General features: G+C 37.8%; 1 protein-coding gene across 9 annotated transcripts in view; it reads right to left on the reverse strand.

Moving 5' to 3' along the window:
* The window catches only part of KCNQ5 (potassium voltage-gated channel subfamily Q member 5), a 616,433-nt gene that overhangs the window by 189,202 nt on the left and 399,851 nt on the right, over nucleotides 1-27,380 (reverse strand). For all 9 annotated transcript variants that reach the window (XM_063629850.1, XM_055256386.2, XM_055256378.2 and 6 more), the window contains exon 2: nucleotides 24,868-24,958. In XM_063629850.1, the coding sequence (XP_063485920.1) occupies nucleotides 24,868-24,958 (91 nt within the window). The remainder of the gene's footprint in view (nucleotides 1-24,867; nucleotides 24,959-27,380) is intronic.

The following is a 27,380-nucleotide window of genomic DNA, read 5'->3' on the forward strand; positions in this document are numbered from 1 at the left end:
GAACTGATCTGCCACAGTAACTTGAAACCCTGCTCTACTCTCCTGCTCCTTTATTTGGTTGTAGACTTATTCCTACCTGGCAACATGACACTTGATTTGGAGACCATGGTAGTAGTTCAATGATATATGAGAGGACTGATTCACAATTTTAACTAATAAAGCATCCTGTACACAACTAGTGACCAAAGCCATGGAAATATAGACACATATATTGAATTTACAGGGCATTAACAAGAAATAAGCTCTGGGCAAAAATAACTGTCTATTCAGAACTAAGAGTCTGCCCAGAAAAGAATGCATTGGAGAGAGAAAGTGCACTTCTTACTATTTCCTAAGCAGCATGGGATGCCTGAATAGACGTAAAGTGATACAGCAGTGTCAAGTTGACCTTTTGTAAAATCTAGACAAAAGAAGTCCTGGAGCAAGGTGCACAGGAAGTAAATTTACAGCCTGGCTCAGAGTGAACGGGGTGGCTTGGCTGAAGGAAAAAGGAACAAGGAACCCACAGCAGTGGATTCTCCTCTTGAAACAAGGAGAACTCTGAAAAATTTCCTAAGCTGAAAAGGAAACAACTCTTGCCTCTCTCTTGTTTGCATCCCCTTTTTCATCCTTGCTTACATTCCCGGCCAGCCATGAAGCCTCGAGTAATAAATGCTGTCACGCCTCCCTATAGGTAGCCTGACTGTGCAGCTGTGTTGTTCACACCGTCTTGTCATGGTGGAAGCCCCAAGAATCTCTCTGCAGGTGTGGGAGCTGGGGAGACTCTGCTGCTCCATATTTTGGCAAGCAGGGAATAGAATTGTATTAAGGCAAGAATGTTTTTCCCCCATAATAAAGAGTATCTAGAGTCACTGAAAGTACAGTATTCAAAGACTGGGTTTATATATCCAAGATTGGTATCTCATCAGAGACTATAAATTGTTTACACTGTTGAAAGTTCCCATTTTTACAACTTCTTCTGTTTTATTGCCCTGCTTGTTTGCATAGTAAATATGGATTCAATGGAATCTTATCTTCTTCCAGAACACTAATACAATTCATCACTTCCATTCAGACTCCATTAATTCAGAATTTGTGATTATACCACTAGAGTTTGGGTGATGCTTATTTTTGTATTATTTATTAAAAGAGGATTTACTAGGCAAATTCAGAACAGAAATGAGAGGACAAGGGGGAAGATTTAGCATATTTAAGAGGAAACACTTTTCGAGACCCTTAATAGCACTTATTTGCATTTAAACAATTAATGGAATAATTACAATCAAGCCATCTCATTAATTAAAGAAAACCCAGCAGGATCTTTATTTGGCAACAGTTTGTTAGCAGAGATTCCCTAAGTATTGACTCAAAGGAAAATTGATAGGAGATATGCCTCCTCCCAAATGCTAATTACTCCCTTTCAATCATCCTAAATGTTTCCCAAACATTGAAGTAATCATTCCAATAAGCTACAGCTAGCTGTACAAATTAGTAAGCAAATACGTGTCGCTCTGTCCCACAGGTAAGTTCCAGGTTCCTGCAATCTGTGGAGGCAGCCCTTAGCCTAGCAAAACATAACAAGCCAGACCAGAAGGAAGGGTCTACCGCTGATCCAAGGGGCTTGAGATTCATTTCCGCAGCCCTATCTTCAGGAGTTCCTTGATCTGTATTTGCATATTCTGTTTTGATCCTTTTCATACTTCTACTAAGAGGTAGACCCATCCCAGTAAATAAGGCCTACTTGCCTCTTTCTCCTTGATACTGGCTTCTAAATAACTAATAAGCTACAAGTTTTGGGGAAGCAAAGGGCCAGCACATTGGGTCAATGTCAAGCACTGGGATCATTAATTTGGTCAGAGTGGGACGCTCAGGACAAAGTGCAGAAAAGGTGGTTTCCACTATGTCTCATTCACTCATTCAGCAGAGCCCAGGTGATAGAAGCATGGAGGGGCTCTGCCATTTATGGAATGTGTGCAATTTAACTTAACCTCTCCATGCCTCAGTTTTTTTTTCTATAAAATTGGATTGAAAAATCCATTCTTAATAGGGTTGTTACCAGACTTTAAGTGAATTAGTATTTTTACAGTGCTTAGAACAGTGCCTGATACATAGAAATCACTTTAACTCTGTTAAATAAAATAAGTCCACTCATTAAATATTTGCTGAGCCAGGTGCTCTTCTAAATGCTGGAATACAGAACTGAACAGAGTAAACATATCCATGTCCATTTGATGTTTCTAGTGGAAGCAAGCAGATAATATAATGAACAAGTACATTGGGATATAGAAAGCTAGAGCATTGGAAGATAAGTGCTCCAGAGAGTGATAAAAGAGGATGAAGGTGCTGGGAAGAGAGGGAAGGTTTCCAGCTTTAAATGGGAGCAGGGTAGGCCTTTTGGAGCAAACTGTAAGTTATTAAGGAGTCAAAGAGATATCTGATGAAAGAAGTTTCGAGACAGAAGGATCAGTTGGTGCAAAAACTCCGAGTGTGAATGAGGAACAAGGAGACTGGGGTGGCTGAAGTAGACTGGGTAAGAGGACAGGGATAGGAGGTGAGGATATCTGGGAATGGCTGACTAGACTGTGTCCCTACATAGTTTTTAGGTCACTATAAGAACTTTGGCTTTTACTCTGCAAGAAATTGGGAGTACATTCCAGGACAAAGGCCTTGGGCAGAAGTTTGGATTTGTGCTCTGACCACAGCTGCTCTCATCTCTCACTAGGTTTTGGTAGAGATAGAAGATCCCTCTGAAAGGAACTGAGCACCTGGAGATGATCCGAGGATCAGGGCATGGAAACTGGGACAAGACTCATAAGTATGTCTATTCTAGGCAAGGGAATAGGAATGAGAATCTAAGCTAAGAACAAGGCATTCCCTGATGCATGCTAAAAGCAGAAGCTTGAAAATATAAATATATCATATCCTCATTAGATGATTTTCCATAATTATGAGAACTTTCAAGTGAATACTATTCTGCTCACTGCCAAGTGCCAACCCACAGCTACTCAGCCCTGGTCCTCAATGTGGCCATGAACGGACAAGTTTCCAAGAATGTCTTTGAGGACATGAGAAACAATGTGAGATTTGGTATTCTTTACTGGCAATAAAGGAAAGAAAAACAGCAGATATGGGAAGAACCATCTTATATTTGATTTATATATACTTTCCAAAATACATTTAAATGGGAATTCGGAACACTTTAATTTTTTTTTTTTTTTTTTTTTTTTGAGATGGAGTTTCGCTCTTGTCGCCCAGGCTGGAGTGCAGTGGTGCAATCTCGGCTCACTGCAACCTCTGCCTCCTGGCTCAAGTGATTCTCCTGCCTCAGCCTCCTGAGCAGCTGGGATTACAGGTGAGTGCCACCAGGCCCAGGTAATTTTTTTGGATTTTTAGTAGAGATGGAGTTTCACCATGTTGGGCAGGCTGTTCTTGAACTCCTGACTTCAGGTGATCCGCCCACCTCAGCCTCCCAAAGTTCTGGGATTACAGGCGTGAGCCACCGCTCCTGGCTGAAATGTTTTTATTTATAAGTTTGTAGAATGCTTGCTTATCTTGTTCAGCTGCTCAATTTCTTCTTGCTGGAAAATCTAGAGCATCAATTATGTTGCAACAGTTTTGGTAAAATTGCCATCTTTTTCTCCAATTTTGACAAATGTCTGGCTTGGATGTCTTTGGAATATGACAATAGAGAGAATTAGGTCACTTTTCACTTTTTCTGGCATGTAAGCCAAAGCTGGGGAGTAGAGACTTTGAATTTATCTTATTTGCTGACTTTAGCACTGCGTGTAAAGGAGTGGCCATGAAGTGAGAATATTAATAAGGAAGTTAGGGACATAATATCTATATTTCCCTGCCTCTCAATCAAATGTTGAGTGTTCAAAATATTAAGAAAAGCATGTGGCTTATAATTGATACTATTACTTAATTGAAATCTTTGAGTATTGAGGAGAGACACTGTGCTGGCGGGAAGGTGGGCAGTGGGATGACTATCGTCATGCGGAATGCACTGAACATTTATAGGCTAGGGCCTGATTCATACAACTTGAATGTCGATACTTGCTTTGGTCACATTTTGTCTGTTGGAAAGTGAATCTCCTTGAATAATGTTTTTGTTCATCTGAAATGTCAGTCTTATAAAAAGCTGCTAGTCACTATAGTGGTGAGAAATTTCCATCTTATAATTAAAAAAAAGTTGTTGGCAGTTGAAAGAAACATAAAATTGAATTCTGGCTCTGGCTAGAGTCAAATTATGTTAAGATTTTATTTTATTCCTCTATATTTCTGAATATTACTGAGTCAAGAGAAAGAGTAATCCCTCATTTCAGATGAATTTTTTTCTTGGAGATTTTCCCAAGCAATTAATTCTTCTCTTTTGCCTTCCTGCCCTCATCTGCTGCAAACCTCAAACTTTGATATCTACCTATCTATCATCCATCTATCATCTATCTATCTATCTATCTATCTATCTATCTATCTATCTATCATCTATCTATCTATCATCTATCTATCATCATCTATCTATCTATCGCTTTCAGTTGATGGCATATCAAGGGAGGTTCACATATGTGGGTAACCTAAGGTTATTTTTTTTTGTTTAATTATCTTGTCCTTTGAAATCATTCTGTCCTAATGATGCAGGTGCTTGTGCCAGTGGTTGAACTCCTATATTGATATTTGCTGCTCAGGTATTTGGCCAGGATTATTTATGCCAGAGGCTTAAGGGTAAGGACTGACTGCTTACAGTTCATAATAGCTTAGGTGAGTGGTTGTCAAGAGCAAGACATTCCCTTTGATGCGTTAGGAGGCAATTTTGATTGACCCAGTAATTATTGGAAAGAGAACTGATATTTGGGGATGATGTTAGTATCCTGCAAACAATGATATTTATGTAGATAAAAAACCTAAACCTTCCAAGGTGCTCCATTTCTTGGAGAATTCCATCCCTTTGTCCTTTGGGAAAATTGGCAGTAGCAGGTGATTGCAATTACCCTAAAGATTTCTGGTTTTTTATCGTAGATTAGGTTTAAGAATAGTTCCCAGTGAGCTCTTTAAAAAAATTAATTTCAGTGAGTCCTCAATGCAATGTTAATCCATAGCTCTTTCAAAGGAAGAAGACTCCATCCCCAGTTTTGCTTCCATTATCCCGGACCACCAGGACTTTGGATGAAGACTGCTGTAAGCTAATACTCTAACCAGTTAAATGCTAGCATTGAAAATGATGCAGGTGTTAGGCCATGTCCTGGGAAGGCACCTGATGAAATGCCTCAAGTCTAAATTTTAACAGAAGCACGGCTTTAAATGAAGGTTCCTAGGGGCTTAATACGAAAATGAAGAGTGTTAATATTGAGTCTGTTTCCAGAGTGTTTTGCTCATCATAATGGTGGCTACTCTTTCCTTATCCATTTTTTTTTCGCTCTCCACCTCACGAGGTCCCTTCGTTTTCTCTACATAGCCATGATGTCCAAATCCAGACTCCCGCATCACGTGGACTATAGATAAATATTTCCAGTACCTTCTGATGGTCCCCAAATGAATCAAATGTAATATATTTAAAACCAGCCTATCTCTCCTCTGAAATTGTTGAACACCATGTGTTCTTAGTCTTGGCTGATGTCATCACTATCTAACCATGCCCCAAAGTCAGAAAGTGCAGAAATCCTCACCTCCAATCTCTCACCTCAAACACCACCCCTTGATGGCTTGGCCTCAGAAATGTTCTATGAATTCAGTTTTTCTTCTCCATCTTTTCTGCCTCTATTTTAGTCCTGATGCTCATTATGTAGCTTCTGGGCAATGCAGCAGCCTCCATTCCTTCCTGCCCTCCACTATTCCTTCTCCATTCCAATTATTCCTCAAGACGTAGTCAGAATTATTTTTCTCAAAACCAAATTTGATCAGGTCATTGTGCTACTTAAGGACCTCCTTTCCATTTCCAATCACTTACAACATAAAATTCAAATGACTGTACTCAGAAGAGTAGGTTCTTCTCTGTTTCAGTCTTCCTTTGAGCTTCTGTTCATCTACCTGACCCCCGTAAAATCTAGCCAGACTGACCAAGACCTTTGTGATGCTAGAACCACCTCAAATGTCTCCATCTATGGAAGCTTCCTTCAACTGACAGTGGAAATGAGTCCCTTCCTTTCTTGTAACCAATTAGGCTCTCATTCTACTTACTTTAGGTCCTCTCATTTAAGCATGAATGAAGTCAGGAATGAGCCAGGGCACTGAATTTAGAACTAATGGGCACTCAAGTAATGCTTGGTTGATGAATTTTTTTTTTCCAGAGACAGAAACTCATTCTGTCACCCAGGCAGGTGTGCAGTGGCATGATCATAACTCATTGCAGCCTTGAACTCCTGGGCTCAAGCAATCCTCCCACTTTAGCCTTCTGAGTAGCTAGGACTATAGGCATGTGCTAGATGAGGACTTACTGTATTGCTCAGGCTGGTCTCGGGCTCTTGGCTTTAAGTGATCCCCTTTCCTCAGCATTCCAAGTTGCTGGGATTATAGGCATGAGCCACTGTGTCCAGTTTATGTTTAAACCGGACACAGTGCTTTAAAAGCAAAATATGTGTTAAAAGTGAAAAACAAAAGTATCATGTGAGGTCTGAGGAGGGACTGATAACTATGTTTTAGTTTGACTAGGCTCAGTTGATCTAAAATGTTATAGGAAGCTGTTTGAAGACACTAGTCTTTTTTTTTTTTTTTTGCATCTACAGATCACTAGTGAATCATTCAGTTATTACTAAATTAGTTTTTAATTAAAATATGTTAGTGTTGAATAACTGGCTAGGTCTTTGCAGTAATTCTTGTTACATGATCTTATGCATTTTCAATGTTGGCTACAGACTCATGTTATACTATTATTATTTAATGTGAATAATTATACTGCTTTGATATTAGATTAGCGTATTTGCTTTAATAACATAAATGATTGATTAGCCCAGACTCAAAAGGGTAAGTGAATCTCAGAAAAAAATGAAGAAGAGTGAAAAAAAAAAAGAGGCACAAAATGAGCGAATAATCACTTTATTTTAGACTTTGAAACTTGTGTTCCACATTACTTAATTACAGTTGCCTTTATAGATCTTCCAAATGAGTGAAAAATTGTTTTTGGAATTTAATACTGCTAAAATTGCAAGATTAATTGAAACCAGAGTATTTTAATGTCTCCATGGAGGCATTGAACCTATATACTAATTTATTAAAAAGCTTGCTATTAGTACAGGAGAGAAAAACCTGAATCTACTCATTCATTACATGCAGTTGACAGTTTTATCTTGCATCTCTTTTGCTCCAGGCACTGAATACCTATTTTGTTCTAGGCACTGGGGCTAAAGTGATGAACAAAACAATAAGGGTCCACTCTTAGGGAGCTTATGTTCTGTTGTATAATAAAACCAATAATGAAAGACAATAACAAATAAGCCAGCAAACATCAAATAGTTATAAATTCCATAAAGACAATAAAACAGGAATACATGTGGAGAATCACTGCTGGCTTCTTTAGATTGAATGGTCAGGTTATTCACATAGGTATTGAGCACCTCCTATATGATAAGTACTGTGATACATACTAGGAAATACATAGACTACTAACAAATAGTTCCTATTCTTATATAGTTTTCAATCTAACAGACATAAAAGTATGTATGGAAACCAACAACTGTAGCAGAGTGTGATGAGCACTGTTATAGACCATCCACTGCTACAGACCATTCCCTCTGAGCTCTGTTGAACCCCAGAACACAAGAGTAGGGAATGTAACAACTCCTGGAGAGTCAGGGAAAACTTCCAAGAAGAGAGCGAGCTGAGAATTAATAAATTGATAGGAATTACCAAGATGGTGAAGGGAAGTGGTAGAACTGGGTTTTTCAAATAGAAGGAACACTATTTCTAAAGGCACAGAGACAGTGTGCATGACAAATATGAATGGTTTAGTATTGCTGGAGTGTAGCACATGACTGTGTACGTGTGTGTGCATGTGTGTGTGTGCACATGCACTGGTGCATATGTGGGCACCTTTAAGGGAAACTGGTGCAGAAATTAGCCTAGAGATGTAGGAAAGATCAGGATGTGAGAAGCCTGTGTGTAGCAAGGTGTGATACTGTGAAATACACAGTATATTTGGTCTTCCTCCTTGTTTCCTGGCATACAACTCCTAAAATCCTTAGAATCTTCAAAGTGATGTGTCTTTTTGTATGAATTGACTGGTGGCTGGAAACCCCTAGGCAGCTTCAGGATGGAGGCTGGTCACCAGAAAGACCAAGACAGGGTTAGAGGGTTGGGAGTTTCAATCCCACCACCCAACCTCCAAGGAGGGGAACGGGGCTGAATGTTAAGTTGATCATCAGTGGACAATGATTTCATTAGTCATGTCTATGTAATGAAGCACCCTCCATAAAAATAAAAAAGGACAAGGTTTGAAGAACTTCTGTATAGCTGAACATCTGGAGGTTCCTGAAGGATGGTGTGTCCAGGAAGGGCATAGAATCCTGGCATTCCTTCCTACATAACCTTGCCCTATGCATCTCTTCATCTGTATCCTTTGTAATATCCTTTGTAATAAGCTGGTAAATGAAATAAGTGTTTCCCTGAGTTCTGTGAGCCATTCCAGCAAATTAATTGAGCCCAAGGAGAAGGTCACGAGAACTCTGATCTGTGGCTGACTGGTTGGAAGCATAGGTAAGAAAACAAATCTAAAGCTTGCAACTGGCATCTGAAAGTTGGGGCAGTCTCGTGGGATTGCGCCACACGATCTGTGGGATCTGACGCTATCTCCAGGTAGATAGTATCATAACTGATTTGAATTAGAGGACACCCAGCTGGTGTCCACTGTAGAACTGATCGCTTGCTTTGTGTGTAAGGAAAAACCCCCACACACCTGGCGTAAGAAGTGTTCTGTATTGTGAGTGGACAGATAAAAGACTTTGTTTTTTCCTCTCTGATAAGGTAAAGTATTAAATCTTTTAATTCTAAAAAATATTTGGAATTTTACTCTGGGTTTAAAAATAGGAAAAGACAGAATGATCCCAATGTTATAGGTGTTATGCACTGAGAAAATGTCAAAATACATAAATAAGTGAAAAAGAAAGTTTATAATTATTAAATCAGATCATCTTATCTTTTTAATAAAATATTGTTTGTGCTATAGTAATAGCTGTAAAATTTGTTTCTAACTTTAACACCATATAACATTGTTTTTCAATCTAAACTGCCTGATAGTTTCCTTTATTAAAATTTAGGCTAATTTTAAAAATTTGAACTTTTGATAAATAGGTTTGTAAAGCTTAAAGATTTCTTTAATATAGCTGGATAAATGAGAGTAGAAAAGTTTGATTGGATGAAGAATACTCCAAACCATGTCTTGATGCAGGTTTTTATCCTTTTATCCTTTTGATTTATGGGACCTAAGAATGATACCCTCCAAACTTAGTTTGTGTTGTTGATGTCTTTCACTTGAAAAGACTGCATGATCAATCAGAATATAGTGTGCTTTTGAATAGGCAGAATGGGTAAACTCTATCCACTTAAATAGGGGCTTTCCTGCCACAATGCCACATATACATTGCTGGAAAACCTAGTTTGGGGCAAGATTTCACACTAAAAATAACAGGGCTTAAGATAAAAATAGAATTCAACCAAACCACTCTAAACCTAGGAAACTTTGTAAACAGAGACCTAATGAAAACAATTCTAACAAGATAGAAGTACAATTAAAAAGGCATGTCAAATTCTAATAAGGAAATGCTGGCATAATCTTGGCCTTCACTTACACGTAGGTAAAGAGAGCTTGATGGACTGGGATGTTGGTAAATATTCAGGCTGCTGCATTATGGAGATGAGGTCACCCTGTCATATGTCACAAGTAGAGAGAGGTGTTGGCTTTGCATACAATGTGGTGATGCTAATGATGGATTACTTCTGTTCATCATCTATGTTTGTGTCTTCTGCACAAGACTGGGAAGATCTGCCTAAGTAACTTCCAAGGAAGAGCAAGTATCCAAAATAAAGAAAGTAGACATGGCAGTACTGCATTCCTTCAAGCCTGGTGCATTCAGGTAGGCCAATGTGTTGTATACTGAGCTGCTATTATACGAGAAAAATAATCTCTGACTTCTGCATTACATTGATGTCATTACTGTATGTACAATTTCATAAATTGTGGATAAGGTAACTTGCATTAGGGAAACTTAAGGTAGCAGATTGACTGTATTTGCCTAATACTCCACATTCTCCACCAGATTTAACTAGGAAAATAATTTTAAAGAATCATCACAGACAGGGATGGGGACTATATGAGTATCTCAGTGTACAACTGTTATGCAATGTATGCCATGCCTCTGGCTCACAGCATACCTGGTAGGTCCTTAGTGAATATTTGATGAGTGAATAAATGAATTAACGAATCAATGAACAGCTCAAGATAAAAAAAACTGCAGAAGTGACTCAAGGAAACGTTTGTCCTCACAGTGTCGGGGTTTCGAAGGACACAGCTCGACCTCTATCCTAGAGCTCTCCATAGCTCTTTCTTGGAGTCTACAAACTGACAAGCTTCCCAACCTCATCACATAGCCCACTTGCCTCAGCCAGCTGTATGTGCATCCCTGCCTGGCTATAGTGACCCTGGGCATCCAATTCTCCACGGCTGTAGGCTATAGGTCAAGACCAGAAAGTGACTCAGAAAGGAGCCTATGGGAGAGAAGCAGATGGGCTAACTGACAGTCAGAGAAACCTCCAGACTTACAGAGTGTAATTAACTCACAAATTCTCCAGTCATTATTATCATTAAGTCAAAGAGGCAGGAATGCCCCCCCACCCCCGGCCCTTCTCCACTTCTGCATAACACTCCTCCAACATAATATGTTGGGATTTCTCTTTCTTTTAAGGTTGGATTTGATGTTATTCATACTTGATTTCATCTGATTTAAAAAATAACGTTCAGGAGAGTAAGGGGTAGGGAGTGAGAACCAGAGTGAGTCCTCCCTCCTGCCCTGCACTCCTAGGGGTGGTCCTCTTTTACTTTCTACCCTCCTGGTCTCCCCTGAGAACTCTTTTGGTCTGGAGTTTCCATTTCTTTGTTAAGAGTCTTCTGCAGTGTTCTTTCGTGAGGAGGGCTTTCCAGGTTTTCTCATGATGCTGAGACCTTGCGGCACTGAATCTCCCTCAATTAGTCTTCGGTGAGCCAAGGCTGGAGGGCCTGTAACACTTGCACAGTCTCTTTTCTGTTCTCCATTTTCCAGTAATGTTCTGTGTATTCATTGTGATTTATAGCCCTGGAGGGAGCCAGGTCTGCAGCATTTTCATTGAATCCAGCCTGTAATGTTGTTTGTCAAGCTGCCATTTACAGCTTGGAAAATTTTTCTCTAATCTACTTTGCAGAGGCATGATGTGTCTTCTCACTTTGGTTGTAACCCCTGGTGTGTATACCTGCATGGGGAACAGTGGGACCTACCCTATGGCTTCCAGCTTTTGGCTTTGTGCAGTACCAAAGCAATATTCAATATATGGGCATGATCAGTAGTAACCTATATTGAAAATAGTTTTTGATCATCTCATTTGTAATCTCCAAGATAAAAAATGACTTAGAGATAGACCTATTTTCTTGTGTGGATATGTCTTAAAGTGAGAACTTAAAAAATTGATGAATTAACCGATTTCTTTCTCATCTTCTAATTTAGTAATTTCACCATGATTTCAAGGTTATTTTCTTCTGGAATCAGTCAGAGGTAGAAAATACCATACTGTGGACAATGAATTCTTCCAGGGCAGGGTGATGCCTTACTCATTTTTGGGACTCCAGACCCCAGCACAGGGGCTAAAATGTAGGAAGCACTTAATATACATTTGAGTTAAAATTGCATGAGTTAAGGGACTGGACCTGGAGAAATTAGAAGAGGAAATAAGCAGAACCCAGGGAAATACATGAAAATCTATAGAAATCCAGAGGATCAGAGACCAAGTGGGAAATCCAGAGTTGGGATATGTAGGCCAGAGCAAGATGGCAGGTCTCAATCAGAGAGGGAGTAAGCAAATGGGAACCACAGCCAAAGGAAACCACGTCTGGCAGGAGACAGGTAACCTGCAGCTATGTAGTAACTGAAGGGGCAGAATACTTCTAATCTGCTGAGGAAAGCCCTCCCAGAAATTTCTGTGAGGCACAAACCAATCATACAGGACTTACAGTTTTGGTTTAACTTGTAAGTTCTCTATATTGTTCTAGTCCATGCCCTTTCCCTATTCATGCTGCCTCTGTTTGGTTTAGGGCTCTATTGTGTTCTATTCGAATGACTTCGCCTGCTCCCTGAATGTCCTCCATCCTATTACGCTCTACTCTAGTCCATTCTAAAGTCAGGTCCTGCATCTTGTCTGAATTTTGGTGCCATATCCATGATTCCATGAACATGTCAATATTAGTGTTATATAATTAAATGGGCCATCTCCTTTCATTTACTGATGATTTGCCACCAACTATTACTGTATTAAGTGGTGTCACTGAATCAGCTTTGGATTCTATTCTCAGGAAATTTACAGTTCAACTAGTGCCTCGTTTTCTCCACTTCTCCCACCCCTGGCTTACCCTCCTTCAATTGCTCATCTTCTTGCCCTTCCTTGTCTCACCAGGTATGCTCCTGTCTAAAGCTTTTGTCCTTGAAGCTCTATCTGCCTGGCATGTTCTTTTCCCTAATCTTTGCATGCCTCGTCGCCTCATTCCATTCAAGTCTCTGCCACCCGTTTCAGTGGACTTCTCTAAACATACTATCTAAATACTCCTTCATTACCTATTCCTTTTTCTTGCTTTCCTTTTATTTGTAATATCTAATATGTTGATTTTCCTGTTTGTTTATTCTAGGTCTTCCACAAAAACATGAGCTCCATGAGAACAGAGATTTTGGCTGTTTTGTTCATTGCTATCTCCTCAGCTCCTAAAAAAGAATGCCTCATCCATATTGGGTACTGCATACATCTTGTTGAATAAATGAATAATGGAGAAGATACAATGTCAAGTAGACAGGACTGAGGAAAGTTAGAGGAAAGAAAGTTTATTTTAGGAAGGAGAAGGTATTTGGTCCAGGTTTCAAATGATGGAAATGATCACAGCATGGAAAGATAGTAAGGGAAGGGTGTTTTTCCTTCTACTGACAAACATTTTGACTTCTTTTATTTTCCAGTAACCCTGTAAAATTTATCATACTACCTTGTTTCTCTTTCTCTCTTGGTCAGATATACTTTGTGAAGCTCAAAAGGGCATAAGAGCTAAACATTAGTGTGGACCTGGTTGAATATGGCTCATTTATAGCTCTAGGGATGTCTGCTGGGTAGCCTGTCAAGTCTTGAAACAAAGTTGTACAGAGTTCGGTGGTATAGCCTGGACCACTTGGTTAGACATCAATGTTTGCATAAAAATATGGAAAATTCTTTCCTTCGTTAATTGTAGAAGAGGCATGGTCTTTTTCAGGCACAATCATTATCTTTAACTTCAAAAATTCTTTCCTCTAATATCTGAAATACTTTTTATGGGGCAACTTACTATGTTATTATCCCTCTGTTAAGATTCAGTGTAGGTGTTTAACTATTCCTGCTTTTTTCTTTTCAGTCATCGGCAGATTGATGAGGGTAGTTAGTCTCTGTGAATCATTTTAGAGTTTATTTGCATTTTCCTTGATGAAAGAAAAGCAAAGGAAAATAATTGCAGTTTTCAATGTTCATTAGGATATTCTGAGAGCTTTCTGCAGTAAATTATAGGGATGTGATAAATCTAAAGAAGCATCGCTCATTCCTCACATCTGATTGCTTCATATCTCATACTGCGTTACTGCCTTTACAAACATAAGATTTAATATCCTCAAATGGATTCTTACCCTTACACTCTGTCATCCTCTCTTACAATGTTTAATACCAGAAGTTTTAAATGTAAAGACTACTGTCATCTCATTCTATATCAAACCCTTACAATTTCATGTGCAAACCTTTCTACTTTGCGAGGATGGGTAAATGTGCTTGTGGCTGATTTTTCCCTCCCCCGTTAATACTGGTGTATAGGAAGTGGCAACAATGTCTCTAATTCTTCAATACCATGTTATATATATAGTGAATAGTTATATAACAATTAAAAATGCATGTGCCCGCATTAAAAAGAAAACAAACGAGTAACAAATTAATTATGTAGCTGTTATTACCTTTTCAAGGGGATGCTTCACTTTACAAAAGAATTCCCTATAGATTTTCTTTAAATAGTAAGCTCCACTAGTACATTTAAGATATAATTAGACCTGCCTAAATTGAGTTTGTACACAATTCAGGAGCAGAGTCACTGTGCAAGGAAACAATAAACCCATGTTTACTTTGCTACCTGAAGCAGAAGGAGAAAATATGTATATGTAGAAGCTGTCAAACATCTGGATGTTTGGGAAAGCCTGGATAGAGTGCTCATCCAGATGCTGAGCACGATCCATTTGTAGTTTGGAGTCTTTCTAACACAGCAGGAGGGTACAGGAGCAAATATACTGAGACAGGCTCTATCTTGCTAAAATTGATAGTGGCATTCCTTTTACTGCTTATGGGTGGGCAATTTTAGAAATGACAACCTGCAATAAGAATTTTGCAAATAATATGCATCACTTTCATCAAATAGAGTTTTCTGTTCTCAACATGATGGACAATTTTCATCTAAAAACTTAAAATAAATACTTTAAAATTAATCTGGATGGCAAGAAGTTCTTTAACAGAGAGGAATGCACTCCAGACAGTATTGTTCTCAAAAGGGTGGGAAATACAACGCTAAAACCTACAACCTTTGGCCGAATGAAATCAAAACAAACCAAACCAAACTTACCACAATAGTCTAACCTGGAAATAGGAGAACTCATTTCAACAGCATGATATTCACCTGAGCAAAGTGAACTGGGGCTAGAAGATGAACTTTTACACTTGACTATTTACCCCATGAATCAGGCTCTCGAATATTTGCAAAACAGAATTTAGAATTCTCAGTACAAAGAACTTCTAGTGGTCTGAATTGATATGCACATTTGTGATAACTTGGTAAGTGGAACTCTTTATGAAAGCACAGCATCCTAAGTAAAAGTATTGTAAGCCTCATTTGGCATATGTGGAACAAAAAGAAGCCTTAGACATGAGCACTTCATTGGGTGCTGGCAAATGCATTTTGGTAGACTTGTCAGCCTTGAAAGAAGCAAGAGAATGAGAGGCAGCGGGATGCTCTGAAGACAGCCCAGTCTTTTCCTCAGCCAGGCCTAAGCTGGAATCTTGGCTATGTTACACTTGGTGTGTTATCTTGCACAACTTATTTAGCTATTTGTGAAAATGGGAGGGGATACTTACATTGCCAGTTTTATTTTTCTAGTAAGAAATCAATGAGCCTAAAAAATGAAGGGTACTTAAAAAATGCTGGCTCCCTTTCATTTTTGATGGAGTCACCAAATATAGGAAATTAACACCAGCTTTTAACTGTCCTTGGAATGTGGACACACAGTTTCATACATGTTCTTGAGTTCACAAATTTTATCACCAGGGTGATGGTGGGCAAGCAAGTCCATCAGATCTGGAGTTATTCTTGCCCAATGTTTCACTCAGTAGATGCAGACATCGAGAGAAGAGATATAAAGCCACAAGCACTGTCATCAGAGGTATTTACTAAAATGCTGCAACAATTGAAATCAGTTTCATTAGTCACCAGAAATAAGTGGCTATTGTGAACACATGCTGTATGCCGAATGTATACCACTGAGTCACTTTTAGAGAACATGTTTATGTAGCAAGCTTCCATAATTAACAGTGTATGATTGCGGTGAGAAAACTCTTACACAGATACTTGTTTTCTATTATAAAATGTAATATTTTCTCAAGTGTAGCGTTTTCAAATGTTCCACAGTTCACCTGTACTTGTGTCCCTATGAGGTCTCCATTAAACATGGAAGATCCCATGATGATCATATTTGCTAGCTTTCCAAGAATTTTCTTTCTGTTGGGCCCAGTCCTAAGCACTTGAATTTATCTAATTTTCACATCAGCCTTATGAAGTAGGCTATATCATTAACCACTTTTTTTGAGTTTTAAATTTCATTTAATTTTTTTTAACTTTTACTTTTAAGTTCCGGGGTACATGTGCAGGATGTGCAGGTTTGTTACATAGGTAAACGTGTGCCATGGTGGTTTGCTGCATCTATCAACCCATCACTTAGGTATTAAGCCCAGCGTGTATTAGCTATTTTTCCTAATGCTCATTTAATCTTTTAAAAGATTTTTCTCAATTTTTTTTATTGTGGTAAAATATATGTAATATAAAATTTACAGCTTAACCATTTTAAAGTATGGTTCAGTGGTATTAAATACATTCATAATGTTATAGAACCATCCCCACCACCCATCTCCCTAACTCTTTTCTTCTTGTAATGCTGAAACTCTTTATCTATTAAACAATAACTCACTATTCCCTGATCCCTACAGCCCCTGGCAACAACCATTCCACTTTGTCTCTATAATTTTTTGACTATTCTAGGTATCTCACTTATATAAGTGGAATCATACATTATTTTTCCTTTTGTGGCTGGCTTATTTCACTTGGCATAATGTCCCCAACATTAATCCATGTTGAAGCATATGTCAAAATTTCCTTCCTTTTTAAGGGTGAATACTTTTTTTGTATGTATATGCCATATTTTGCTTATCCATTCACTTGTCAGTATACACTTGGGTCGTTTCCACATTATGGCTATTGTGAACAATGCTGCTATGAACATGGGTGTACACATCTCTTTGAGACCTTGCCGTTAGTGTTTTTTTGGCATACATCCAGAAGTGGAATTGCTGCATCATATAATTTTATATTTTTTTGAGGAAAAACAGCTGTATTGTTTTCCTTAGTGGCCATAGCATTTCACAGTCCCACCAATTGTGAACAAGGATTCCATTTTCCCACATCCTCACCAACATTTGTTATTTTCTGTTTCTGTGATAGTAGCCATCCTAACGGGTGTGAGGTGGTACTCAGTGTAGTTTTGATTTGCACTTCCCTAATGATTAATAATGTTCAGCATCTTTTCATGTGCTTATTGGCTATTTGTACCGCTTTTTTTTTTTGAGAAATGTTTATTCAAGTCCTTTGCTCATTTTTGAATCAGGTTGTTTTTGTTGTTGAGTTTCAGAAATTCTCTACATAGTCCAGATATTAACCCCTTATCAGGTATGTCATTTGCAGATTTTTCTCTCGTTCTGTGTGTTGCCTTTTTTCTATGTTGATACTGTCTTCTGATGCACAAACATTTTAAATGTTTATGAAGTTCAGTTTCTCTATTTTTTTCTTTTGTTGCCTGCCCCTTTGGTGTTATGTCCAAGAAATCACTGACAAGTCCAATGCCATGAAGCTTTTGCCTTATGTTTTCTTCTAACAATGTTGTAGTTTTCGGTCTTTAATGCATTTCAAGTTAATTTTTGTGTATTGTCTTAGGTAAGGGTCCAGCTTCATTCTTTCACATGTGGATATCTAATATTTCCATCACCATTTGTTGAAAAGACTGCCCTTTCCCCACTGAATGGTCAAAAATCATTTGACCATATGTGTGTGGGTTTATTTCTGGACTTTCTATTCTATTCTGTGGGTCTAAATGTTGGTCTTTATGCTTATATATAACACAAAATTTACAGCTTAATCATTTTAAAGTATAGTTCAGTGGTATTAAATACATTCATAATGTTACAGGAAACTACCTCATGATTGATTACTGTAGCTTAAATACATTCGTAATGTTATAGGAAACTACCTCATGATTGATTATTGTAGCTTTGTAGTAGTAAGTTTTAAAATAAAAAATTATAAGTCCTTCAGCTTTGTTCTTTACTTTCAAAATAGTTTTGGCAATTTGGGGGTCCCTTAAAATTCTGTATGAATTCTAGGATGGGTTTTTCTATTTCTGCAAAAAACATCATTGGGATTTTGATAGGAATTGCATTGAATCTGTAGATCACTTTGGGCATGCTAACAATATTAAGTTATCAAAACTATGGACAGGGAATGAGTTTCCATTTATTTATGTCTTATTAATTTATTTCAGCAATGTTATTGTAGTTTTCATTGTACAAGTTCTTCATCTCCTTGGTTAAGTTAATTCCTAAGTATTTTTTGATATTATTATAAATGGAATTTTTTCATAGTTTCCTTTCTAAATTCTTCATTGTTGGTAAAATACAACTCATTTTTGTATATTGACTTTGCATCCTGCTACTTTGCTGAATTCATTTATTATTTCTTACAGTTTTTTTTTTTTTAAATCTTCAGGGGTTCCTACATGTAAGATCACATCGTCTGTATACAGGGATAATTTTACTTACTTTTTCAGTTGGGATGTCTTTTGTTTCTTTTATTTAATAGTTGGCTAATTGCTGTAGCTAGCAATTAGTACAGTTGTCTAGTACTTTGTTGAATAGGGATGGCAAACGCAGACATCCTTGCCTTCTTCCTGATCTTAGAGGAAAAGTTTTAGTCTTTCACCTTTGTGTATGATGTTGGCTGCAGGTTTTTCATATGTGGCTTTTATCATGTTGAGGTAGTTTTCTTCCATTCCTAGTTTGTGGATTATATATATATATATATTTTAATCATAGAAGGGTACTGAATTTTTTCAAATGTTTTTTCTGGCATCAACTGAGATAATTATGTGGCATCTTCCCTTCATTCTGTTAATGTGGCCTATAACATTGGTCAATTTTTGTGTGTTGAATTATTCTTTCATTGAAGGACTAAATCCCCTTTGACCAAGGTGTATAATCCTCTTAATATTCTGCTAAACATACGAGCATTTTGTTGATGATTTTTACACTAATGTTCATAAGAAATAATGGTCTATGGTTTTCTTTTTCTTGTGTCTTTGGCATCAAAGTAATGCCTCATAGAATTAGTTAGGAAGTGTTGCTTCTTTTTTATTTTTTTGGAATAGTTTCAGAAGGATTGATATTAACTCTTTAAATGTTTGTTAGAATTCACTAGTGAAGCCATCAGATCCTGGGCTTCTTTGTCGTTGTTGAAAGATTTTTTATTACTGATTCAATCTCCTTACGAGTTACAGCTCTATTCGGTTTCTATTTCTTTGTGATTTAGTCTTCGTAGGTTTTGTGTTTCCACAAATTTGTCCATTTCATCTAGATTTCCAATGTGTTGGCATACAATTGTTCATAGTACTCTCTTATGGTCCTTTTTATTTCTGTAGAATCAGTAGCAATATTCCCATTTTTATTTCTGATTCTATTAATTCAAGTATTCTCTTTTCTTAGTTCATCTATCTAAAAGTTTGTCTGTTTTGTCAACCTTTTCTAATAGCCAACTTTTGGTTTCATTGATTTTCTTTATTGTTTTTCTGGTCTTTATTTCATTTATCCATGTTTATTGCTTCCTTTGTTCTGGCTAGCTTGGGTCTAGTGTATTCTTTTTTAGCTCCTTCAGTTGTAAAATGAAATTGCTGATTTGAGATATTTCTTTTTTTTAATGTAAGCATTTATAGCTATAAATTTTAATCTTAGCACAACTTTCACTGAGTCCCATAGGTTTTGGCAGGTTGCATTTTGTTTTCATTAATTTCTAAGACTTATTTTTTGACCCATTGGTTGTTTAAAAGTATGCTGTTTAGGCTGGGCACAGTGGCTCACACCTGTAATCCCAGCACTTTGGGAGGCTGAGCGGGTAGATCACTTGAGGTCAGGAGTTCAAGACCAGCCTGGCTAATATGGTGAAACCCTGCCTCTACTAAAAATGCAAAAATTAGCTGGGAGTGGTGGTGTGTGTCTGTAGTCCCAGCTACTCAGGAGGCTGAGAGGCAGGAGAATCTCTTGAACCTAGGAGGTCGAGGTTGCAATGAGCCAAGATTGTACTCCAGCCTGGGTAACAAAGTGAGACTCTGTCTCAAGAAAAAAAAATAAAACAAAGGCATGCTGTTTAATTTTTGAATATTCCAGTTTTATTTCTGTTATTGATATTAAACTTCATCCCATTGTGGTTGGAAAAAATACTTTGTGTGGTATCCATCTTTTAAAATCGTTGAGACTTAACTTGCAGGCTAACATAACGGCCTGTGCTGGAGAATGTCCCTGTGTGCTTGAGAAGAATGTTTATGTTATTGTTATTGGGTAGAGTGTTCTGTATACGTCTGTTAGTCCTAGTTGGTTTATTGTGTTAAGTCTTCTGCTTTCTTACTTATCTTCTGTTTGGTTGTTCTATCCATTACTGAGAGTGGGGTATTGAAGTCTTCAACTATTATTGTAGAACTATCCATTTCTCCCTTTAATTTTGTCAGTTTTTGCTTCATGTATTTTATTACCTGTTATTAGATGCATAAATGTTTATAATTATTACATCTTCTTGGTGTATTAAACCTTTTATTAATATATAATGCCCTTCTTTATCTCTTATAACTTTTTTGATTTAAAGTCTATTTTGTATGTTATTAGTATAGCCACCTCTGCTCTCTTTTGTTTACTATTTGCATAAAATATCTTTTCCACCCTTTTACTGTCAACGTATTTGTGTCTTTGAATCTAAAGTAAGTCTCTTGTACTAAGCATATACATAGTTGAATGATGTATTTTTATCAATTCTGCCAATCTCTGTCTTTTACTAGAAACTTTTATCCACTTACATTTAAAGTAATTACTGATAAGGAGATGCTTTCATCATTTTGCTCTTTGTTTTATATATACTTTACAGCTTTTTTTGTCTCTCATTTCCTGAATTGCTACCTTCTTTTGTGTTTAGTTCATTTTTTTTGTAGTGAAATGTTTGAATTCCTTTCTCACTTCTCCTTGTGTATATTCTATAGCTATTTTCTTTGTGGTTGCCATGGGAATTAAATTAACATCCTAAAGTTATAACACTCTAATTTGAATTTATACCAGTTTAACTTTAATGGCATAGAAAAACTCTGCTCCTTTACATCTCCAGCCCTACACCTTTCAGTTATTAATGTCACATAATTACATCTTTATAAACTGTATTCCAAAACAGGAAAAAAGAAAAATGAAGGATGTGGGGAGGATCCTTTTAATCCCCTAGAAGTCAGTTCTGCTGGTGGGAGAGGGGCTTACAGCAACGGGTGAAGGTGCAACAGCAATGGCTGCCACATTTTTTGTCTGCGCCTCTGTTATCAGAAGCAGCAATTAGTGATCCGAGGTCAGATTTCTGATATTTGGAGGACAGGGTTCTTTTTGCCCATCCTGGCTCTTATAAGCTGTGTTCAGGTCCCTCCTGGAACATGTGCACAGCTGCCTGCAATGGGCCTGGGCGTAGGGCATGGGTAGCTATCACTGCTAAGAGCTGAAATGGACCAAAATTAACTGCAACTTACCATCTAAGCCTTCCTCTGTAAGTTGCAAACATTCAATAGATTCCAGAGTTCCATCCATTGAATTACATCAAATTCTGCCAGTGCAATTGTTGTTTAGGTGGGGAGACAGAATCCTGGTGCTTCCTACTCTGTCTTTCTTCTAGAATCCTCCTATTCACTTTTAACAGATAAGAAAACTAAGGCACAGTGGAGTGATTTTCCAAATCGCACAGCTAAAATTGGACAGGAGTGAAATTTGAATTCATGGAGCCCGACTATAGTCTGTATCACATTCTTAAGTCTATGCTCCACTGCTTCTATGGAGAGAAATAAGGAACCTGGTTGTATAGGCTGAAACCTCAGCTCCCACAGCTGAAAAGAATAAATGAGCAAATTAACACAGGTATTCATTTGGCTTGTAACCAAGGCAAGTTTGTGGAGTTACAAGTTAGGGGAAACTTCCTTTTTGGATGTGGGATGGACAGCTAAATTCTTTATGGGGGCCCCCAGGAGGCAAGCAAGAGATGTCTAAAGGGATGGCCTGCACCTAACACGCTAGTGCCCTCAAGGGAACAATTAGGTGGAAAAGAGTGAGTGTCAAAGAGGGCTCTGTCTGCAAGCCAGGTTTGCCTGTAGTGTGCTCCCTGTCACAAGTGTGGGTGCCTTTCACTTGCACAGAAATAGAATTGTAGGAAATATCTGAACATATTTTAAAATGTTAAAAAACCCAAAAGGGATGGAAGTTATGAAAAAATACACAATCCTGATATAGGATTTATACATAATTCTAAATGTACACCTCTGGTGTTGTCTTTATACATCAACAGTGTACACAAAAAGTGTACATATGTGGATTTATTGTACATTTTTGCAAACATTTTATTTTATTTTATTCATTTTTGAGACGGAGTCTTGCTCTGTTGCCCAGGCTGGAGTGCAGTGGTGCAATCCCGGTTCACTGCAACCTCCTCCTCCTGGGTTCAAACTATTCTCTTGCCTCAACCTCACAAATAGCTGGGGTTACAGGTGTGTGCCACCACACCCGGATAATTTTTGTGTTTTTTAGTAGAGACGGGCTTTCACTGTGTTGGCCAGGCTAGTGTCAAACTCCTGACCTCAAGTGACCTGCCTGTCTCGGCCTCCCAAAGTGCTGGGATTACATGCGTGAGTCACTGTGCCTGGTCTTGCAAGCATTTTAAAAGCCATTCCTTTTTACTATTTGAATGATAATCCTTTTTCTTCCTTTGGATGGTAATTCCTTCGATGTGTCTCATCTTGGGAACTTTACTGCTAATCAGAATTGTGTTCTATGAGTTCTGTGACTTCGAAATCATAGTAACTGTCTCAGAAATACATGTTAAAAGGTAATAAATAAGACATTACTTAAATCATTAAGATTTGTCATCTTAATGATTGACTTTTCCAAATCTTCTACAAGTGATTGAACTTTTATAATATACTATGTTAACTCATTGTGAAAAATAATTAAAATATTAATGCTTTCCTAATTTATTCATTGCTAAAGAAAAAGTAAAACAAAGACTGTATTTGAATTTTTTTGTCCAGATAAAAAGATTTTGGAGAAAACATTGGCGAAGAATATCATCAGTGAATCTTAGCTCTGCAATGCAGTCTGCATATTTCTAGGTAGGTTTTGAGAATATACTTTGACAATGTATCACTATAGTACAAAGATAGTAGGATTAACAAACCCTCTCCCTATGGAAAGCCTTGTTGCAACAGATTTCTGCGAATATCTAACTGTAGCACTAACCACATTGCTCAAAACAAAGGCCTCATCTGCATAGAGGAACTCATTTCCACCTTGCTAAATCTGAAAGCATTCAAGACGGGCATCTACATTTTTATTTTCTACTAAATGCACTCTAGTTACTAAACTCTGATCCATTGTTCACTATTCAACAGGTTTTAAAAGTCAAGATACTAATCAGTTTTAGACTTTGTGATTACATGGGTTTCTTTGGACTATTTAGAAATTCATTAGCGATGACAGCATTTATATTTCAGAGGTTTGGAGGATATAAATCTAACATTTTGGATTTTTGACCTGGCTCTGGAAGAAATCGTTTCATGAGATTCCTAATGATTGATTTATTCCTAATATTGGTCATGCAGTAGATCCAGTTTTTTGTTTCCAAGTTTAAAAATCAGATTTATATTTTCATTCTAAAATTCCTGGTTGTAGTTCTATATGTGGTCCTAAAAGTCAGCTATACCTTAGCCCTTGGGCTCTGATCATTTGTGTTATCAAAAGGGTGGACAAGGTTAAAAGCCCACTTTCTACCCAAAGGGAAAGCTTGCAAATGGAACAGATCTCTGACGTGCTCTTTGGTCTATCTGTTCTCTACCTTGGGCTTTGAAACAGTAACCTTAACATGAGCAGTATGCTGCTGGAGCACAATTTGTATGCAAATGAATTGAGAGATATTTATTACAGATTCAAAATGAGTTCTCCCTGATATTGCACTGAAAGACTTGATGATGTCTTAGCAACCTTAAATACAAACTAGCCATCTGAAAGCAAAGGTAGGAAAAGCATCTGCCCCCTCTCTCAGGTTATATGAGTTGAAATCTTTCAGTTTCCACCTTCAGAGTAGTAACAATTTTTTCATATTCAATATTTATTGTTGTAACATAACCAACCTCTGCTTATTAGGGCACATAAACCATCTTACTGTTTTCTTCCCCCTGCTTCTGTATACCCCTAGGCTTTACAGAAACAGTGAGCTGTTCCAGTTTGTAGTTCATTCAAATAGCTCTAAGACTGTCAAATCTGATAATTTTGGACAAAGTGAGTGGGTCGAAATAGTTGAAAATGAACCAAACTTTCAATCAGATGCGATTTGAGTGTACAGTGCTATAGTTTAGTTGTGATAGAAAGTATGAGAGCTTAAAAGGCTCAGAATAATTCTGATAAAAATATCTTGGGGTCTTTTTCCATTTTAAAGTGAATTGAGCAATTCTGTGTGGTTGAGGACTGACAGCATAATGGAAACAGAGCAAACTGCAGAATTTATCACCAGGTAGCTGCATTAGCAGCAAAACTCATAATGCAGTCTGTTGGTTGAAAAGAGCACGAAGGAGCCTTCTATTTTCTTATGAGGTGCCATATGTTCATAGTTCTTGGCCAATTATATTTAGCTACTGCCAAATTACAGTTATTGGAAAATGCTCTCTATAGTCTTTCACAATATAATGAGAGGCCTCATAGATACTGACTCTTCTTATATAATTTGTTTATTAGCATAGATAAACATACTTAAAACTGCTTTCTAATATTGCCTTCTATCTATGATATATCTACAACACAAGATATTGCTGTTTAATAGCAATCCTGAATATTTCTATATATTTCTAAGGATTGACTACATGTTAAATTGGTGGGCAAATGTTTCAATAATCTTTGAAATTTTTTATATTTCTCAGTAACTCTTTTTTAGATAGAATTTTTTTTGTAGGATAAGATGCATAGTATAAATGTTATAGGCAGTTCTTATGTAACATTCATGTACGTTCTTGTTCATGTTTCACTTACCAGGATCAAGAGGCAACTTGAGGCCAATTTTGTGTGCTCAGGGATGGTAGAAAACACTGACAAAATCAAGCAACCAAAGACAAGGAGAAAACTGTAAAACAACAAAAAAGAGAAATCTGATAAGAACCTTGCCTTATTATCACAGACTTAATTTCTTGCTTCAAATGAATAAAGCACCAGGCCCATTAAATTAGCACACATTAACTCACAAAAGCTCTGGAAGGGGCTAGCCATTTTGGATATTAAAATACAATATGATATACTGTGCAAATGGGGCTCCTCTGCAATTTTATTGATGAAAAAAAGGTTGTGTTTGTGGGTTTGTGTGTGTGGCATGCTGCATTTAAATGTTAGCATCTGAGAGTTTGTGAATTTCCCATACAACTTCCTTCCCAAACAACGATCCTGAGAGAGGCCCAGAAAGTATGTTCTTGCTCTCCTATCTGGGGAACCCACGCTGCAGTCACTCTTCGTTCAAAGGAGCCAAGTCTGTCTCCTGTTTGGCAACTTTGCTAAACTGTCAAGTGTCCTAATTGGTTGTTACTCAGCCACCGGCTCATTTTCAGGGTCTGATATTGCTCATGGATTCTCATTTGCTATTCCTTTATATTATTAATAATAAGATCATATATTAATAATAAGAATAGAAAAGGAAGTAAATGATTTCCTCTGCTACCCATACACTTTCCATTTCCTTCTAGTCACACTGCTGGATAAATGACTTCTCAGCTTTGTCTATTCATATATAAGGATAAGGAACAGAAGTCAGGGTCAGGCATTGTCTACCAATTAATCGACAGATATTTTTATTCCTACAAATGTGTAACTTCTAGGATCAAGGCGGGAGCTGAGTTTCCAAGGAAAATGTCTACTAAAAGGGAAGGCTCTGTTTCAAAGTTGAAGTTACTTATTTTGAAAGGCAGTATTAAAAAAAACCTGAGCTACTTGCTGTAGGCCATATATTTTACTTGTGTTCATCTCTGGGAAATCCATACAGTAAGCTGTCTTAAAATACCAAGTTTCTATGCTCCTCTGGATGATGGTGAAGTTAGTCCCTGACTCCTCCTTGCTTCCTCTGAAAAGTCTCACAAGTCTTACTACCACACTTGATTGCAAAGTCCCAAAGGCCAGGGTTTGGGCAGTATAGCCAGAGTTTGGCTAATTATGCCTCCAGGACAAATCTGGCTCCTAATGCCTGTTTGTGTAAATAAAGTTTTATCAGCACACAGCCACAGTCATTCATTTATGTATTGTCTATGGCTGCTTTCATGCTATGATTGCAGAACTGAGTAGTTATAACAGGGACAGTAAGGCCCACAGAAATGTTTGTTGACCCCTGACTATTCAGGGGTCAATAGATGACCCCACCACATCTATTCCTTGTTTCCTTATATTTGTTGCAACATGTTTTCTATGCTGATAATAATGACTAACACTCATAGAGGGTTTCCTATAAGCTGGACACTGTGCTAAGCCCCTTTTAAATGCATTCCCCTCATTCTGACACTATCAATGATCTCTACATTATCCCCAGAAATTTATGGAATAAAATTATTATAATCCCCATTTTACAGATATGAAAACTAAGAATTAACCTTTGTAGCTCTTCCAAGGTTGTGCAGCAGAAAGAGAACCTAAGCATTGTGTGGTCTAAGCCTCTACGCAGTGTGCTGAATAAGCATCAGCGATGAGAATGGTGGCAACATTCTCGGCTCAGGGAGACACTTCTCTATCTCCTCAAACTGAGGGGAAAGGGGTTGGCATTTTAAACAGAAGTCTCCAAGAGGAAAGAGCCTGCTAGTGGAAAAAACCTAGTACACGATGTTAATGATTCATCGTGCTTTTTTATTTTTCATTTTTATTTTTTTTAGAAATAGGGTCTTTCTCTGTTGACCAGGCTAGAGTGCAGTGGTGCATTCGTAGCTCATTGTAACTTTACCCTTGAACTCCTAGGGTTCAAGCCATCCTTCCACCTCAGCCTCCTGAGTAGCTGGGACTATAGGCGCAGGCCAGCAGGCCTGGCTAATTTCTTTTTTAAATTTTTTGTAGAGACAGGGTCTCACCATGTTGCTCAGGCTGGTCTCGAACTCCTGGCCTCAAGGGATCCTCCCACCTCAGCCTCCCAAAGTGTGTCTGGCATCATCCTACTTTTGATTCATGCATCTAAGGATACTGTAGATTATATTTTAAGTTGGTCCTAATGGACTAAAATTTGCAAACTAGTGGTCAAAATCCAGTGCACCTACCTGACCCCCAAACTACAAGTAAGAAAGTGAAATACAGGGATTACTAAGATAGTTGGGAGGATGATGTGGCATCAGATGACAGTGATAGATGTTCTCCTCTGGTGAGGAGCCGTTATCTGGATATTCCCTCCCCTTCCCCACCAAGTCCAGGTTTACCAGAAAACACATGGAAAAGCGAGCAGGGGATTATTTAATCATTAAGATGCTTTCCTCCTTCAAGAGCATCCCAATGGCAGTTTTATAATCTCTACGTCTGTGCTCAAAACA

This window comes from Symphalangus syndactylus, chromosome 2 (genome assembly GCF_028878055.3).
Source record: "Symphalangus syndactylus isolate Jambi chromosome 2, NHGRI_mSymSyn1-v2.1_pri, whole genome shotgun sequence".
NCBI lineage: Eukaryota > Metazoa > Chordata > Mammalia > Primates > Hylobatidae > Symphalangus > Symphalangus syndactylus.